Here is a 1,885-nt window from a genome sequence, read left to right as displayed (position 1 = left end):
TCTCTCTCTTTCTCTCTCAATGTGTGTGCGTTTTTTTGGATCGTATGCATGTTTTCTCTCTCTTTTCCTCTCTCAATGTGTGCGTTTTTTGTTTATGCATGTTCTCTCTCTCTTTTCCTCTCTCAATGCGTGCGTTTTTTGTTTATGCATGCTCTCTCTCTCTTTTCCTCTCTCAATGTGTGTGTGCATTCTTTGTTTATGTATGTGTGTGTGCGTTTTTGTTTATGTTTGTACTCTCTCTCTCTCTCTCTCTCAAAAACACTATGTGTGTGTGAGAGAGAGAGAGAGAGGGAGAGAGAAAGAGGGGAAGGGAACATGAGAATGAGGAGAGGGAAGGAGCATACCTGGCTCTCCTTCCTCTCCTCGTGTGTGTGTGTGTGTGTGTGGAGAAGAAAAAGAGAGAGAGAGAGAGAGAAGAAGAGCGTTACTTGCTCCTTGCTTGAGGGCGTCGAAAAACTCAGATCTGAGATCTGAGTTTTTGAGCGCGTTCGGTTATTTTTTTAGCCCAGCCGGCGTCGCTATGAACGTCACAAAGTTCTTTGTAAATTTGCGACGCTCATAGCGACGCTGGAATTTTTTTTTTTGAGCGTTGTTGTGTGAGCATCGCTAATATGAATAGCCTCTTGTAATGGATGGATGAGAAGACTAACATCGAACCATAAAAAAACATGGACAAGCTCTGCATCATCACAAAGGTAGGTTACAATCGTGGTGTCGGTAGTACATAGGCCTCGAAGCACACCAGTTTCTCTCCTTAATCCCTCCAAAAAACACCTTCAAGTGCCTCCAGCTCACCTTGGCATGTCATAGATTTCCGCCTTCTCCCTTAGCATCATCCCTCACATGCGTCGAGAACACCAGCGAGCTTCAGAGGCCACTGTGGCTCCTTCACAAGAGCGGGAAGGATCCCTTTCCTGCGCGTACTCAGCCCAAAGGGCTGCCCCTTCAGACGACCCTCTCTTGCAGCGCTATCTGACCCTTGATTTTTTTATTCTTCCATACATGGCTAGCCTGCAGATGGCGTATCTCCTCCAAGCCTCCTCAACTACTCACCATGCAGCCCTCGCCACCTCTCTACTGCTCACTGTCGAGCCCTCTTGCTCGAGCACTTGCCCTCCTCCACTGTTTACCACCCCTCTTTTGGGCCAGCCCTCTTGTGGCGCATTCCTTGTCCACCCCCCTGGCGGCTTCACCTCCCCATCTACTGCACCTCCTATGGATTCTACTGCATTTGGCTCCCCTCTATGCTCACCTTCTCACCACCCCGCCATGGCCATCCTCCTTGTAGTGTTGGCTGCCCCTTGCTCCCCCTTGTTGGGCGGTCCCTTTTACTGCATATAGCGCAGCCTCTACTCCTACTGATGGCGCCCTCACCCTCTCCTCCGGTCCTATCCTGACATGGTGGCCCTGTTGGCAATAAACAAATTACACGTCATCCATCTTTATTTTAAAAGTGAATAATCAAAAGACGTAACTGAAATGTCAGAGCCCTCACGACCCATCGTGAGGCTCTTCCTTGTATACAAGTTCACGCACACATCTAATATACACACACAGAATTCATCGTCTATAACAGAGTCTCTGTCTTCATCTGCTTCTACTCTGATCTGAACATTAAATCTGAGATGAAATCTGAATTTATCATAGTACACTAGTTGTCTACATGGTATCAATCGCTGGCGACTACTAATTGTTTGTTTTTGTAGCCCTCTGGCTTCCTGCTGTAGGCTCTGTCTTCTGATCTGATCCGGACTTTTCAAGAAGCAATGGCTGCAGCATCGTCTTCTTTTATATTCTATCAAATATAAAAGCTGCAAGGCAGCAATTATCTTCTTGGAGCCTGCGTATCAAGATGATACTTGAGAAAGCTGGTAATTGGGGTGTG

At 47.1% G+C, this 1,885-nt stretch overlaps 1 protein-coding gene across 1 annotated transcript; it reads left to right on the top strand.

Moving 5' to 3' along the window:
- The first annotated feature begins 843 nt into the window (after positions 1-843).
- LOC147429168 (uncharacterized) lies at positions 844-1,341 on the top strand. The gene has a single exon (XM_086495702.1). It carries the CDS (start codon positions 844-846, stop codon positions 1,339-1,341), a length of 498 nt encoding a protein of 165 aa, XP_086351828.1.
- The last annotated feature ends 544 nt before the right edge of the window (positions 1,342-1,885 follow it).

Source organism: Adiantum capillus-veneris, chromosome 22 (assembly GCF_014529385.1).
Source record: "Adiantum capillus-veneris isolate H3 chromosome 22, ASM1452938v2, whole genome shotgun sequence".
In the NCBI taxonomy this organism is placed as follows: domain Eukaryota; kingdom Viridiplantae; phylum Streptophyta; class Polypodiopsida; order Polypodiales; family Pteridaceae; genus Adiantum; species Adiantum capillus-veneris.
Note: the sequence above shows the minus strand (reverse complement) of the source record. Positions and strands in the feature narration are given on the sequence as shown.

Excerpts from the sequence above, each read along its gene's own strand:
- LOC147429168 (XM_086495702.1), top strand. The coding sequence starts at position 844 with ATGCGTCGAGAACACCAGCGAGCTTCAGAGGCCACTGTGGCTCCTTCA.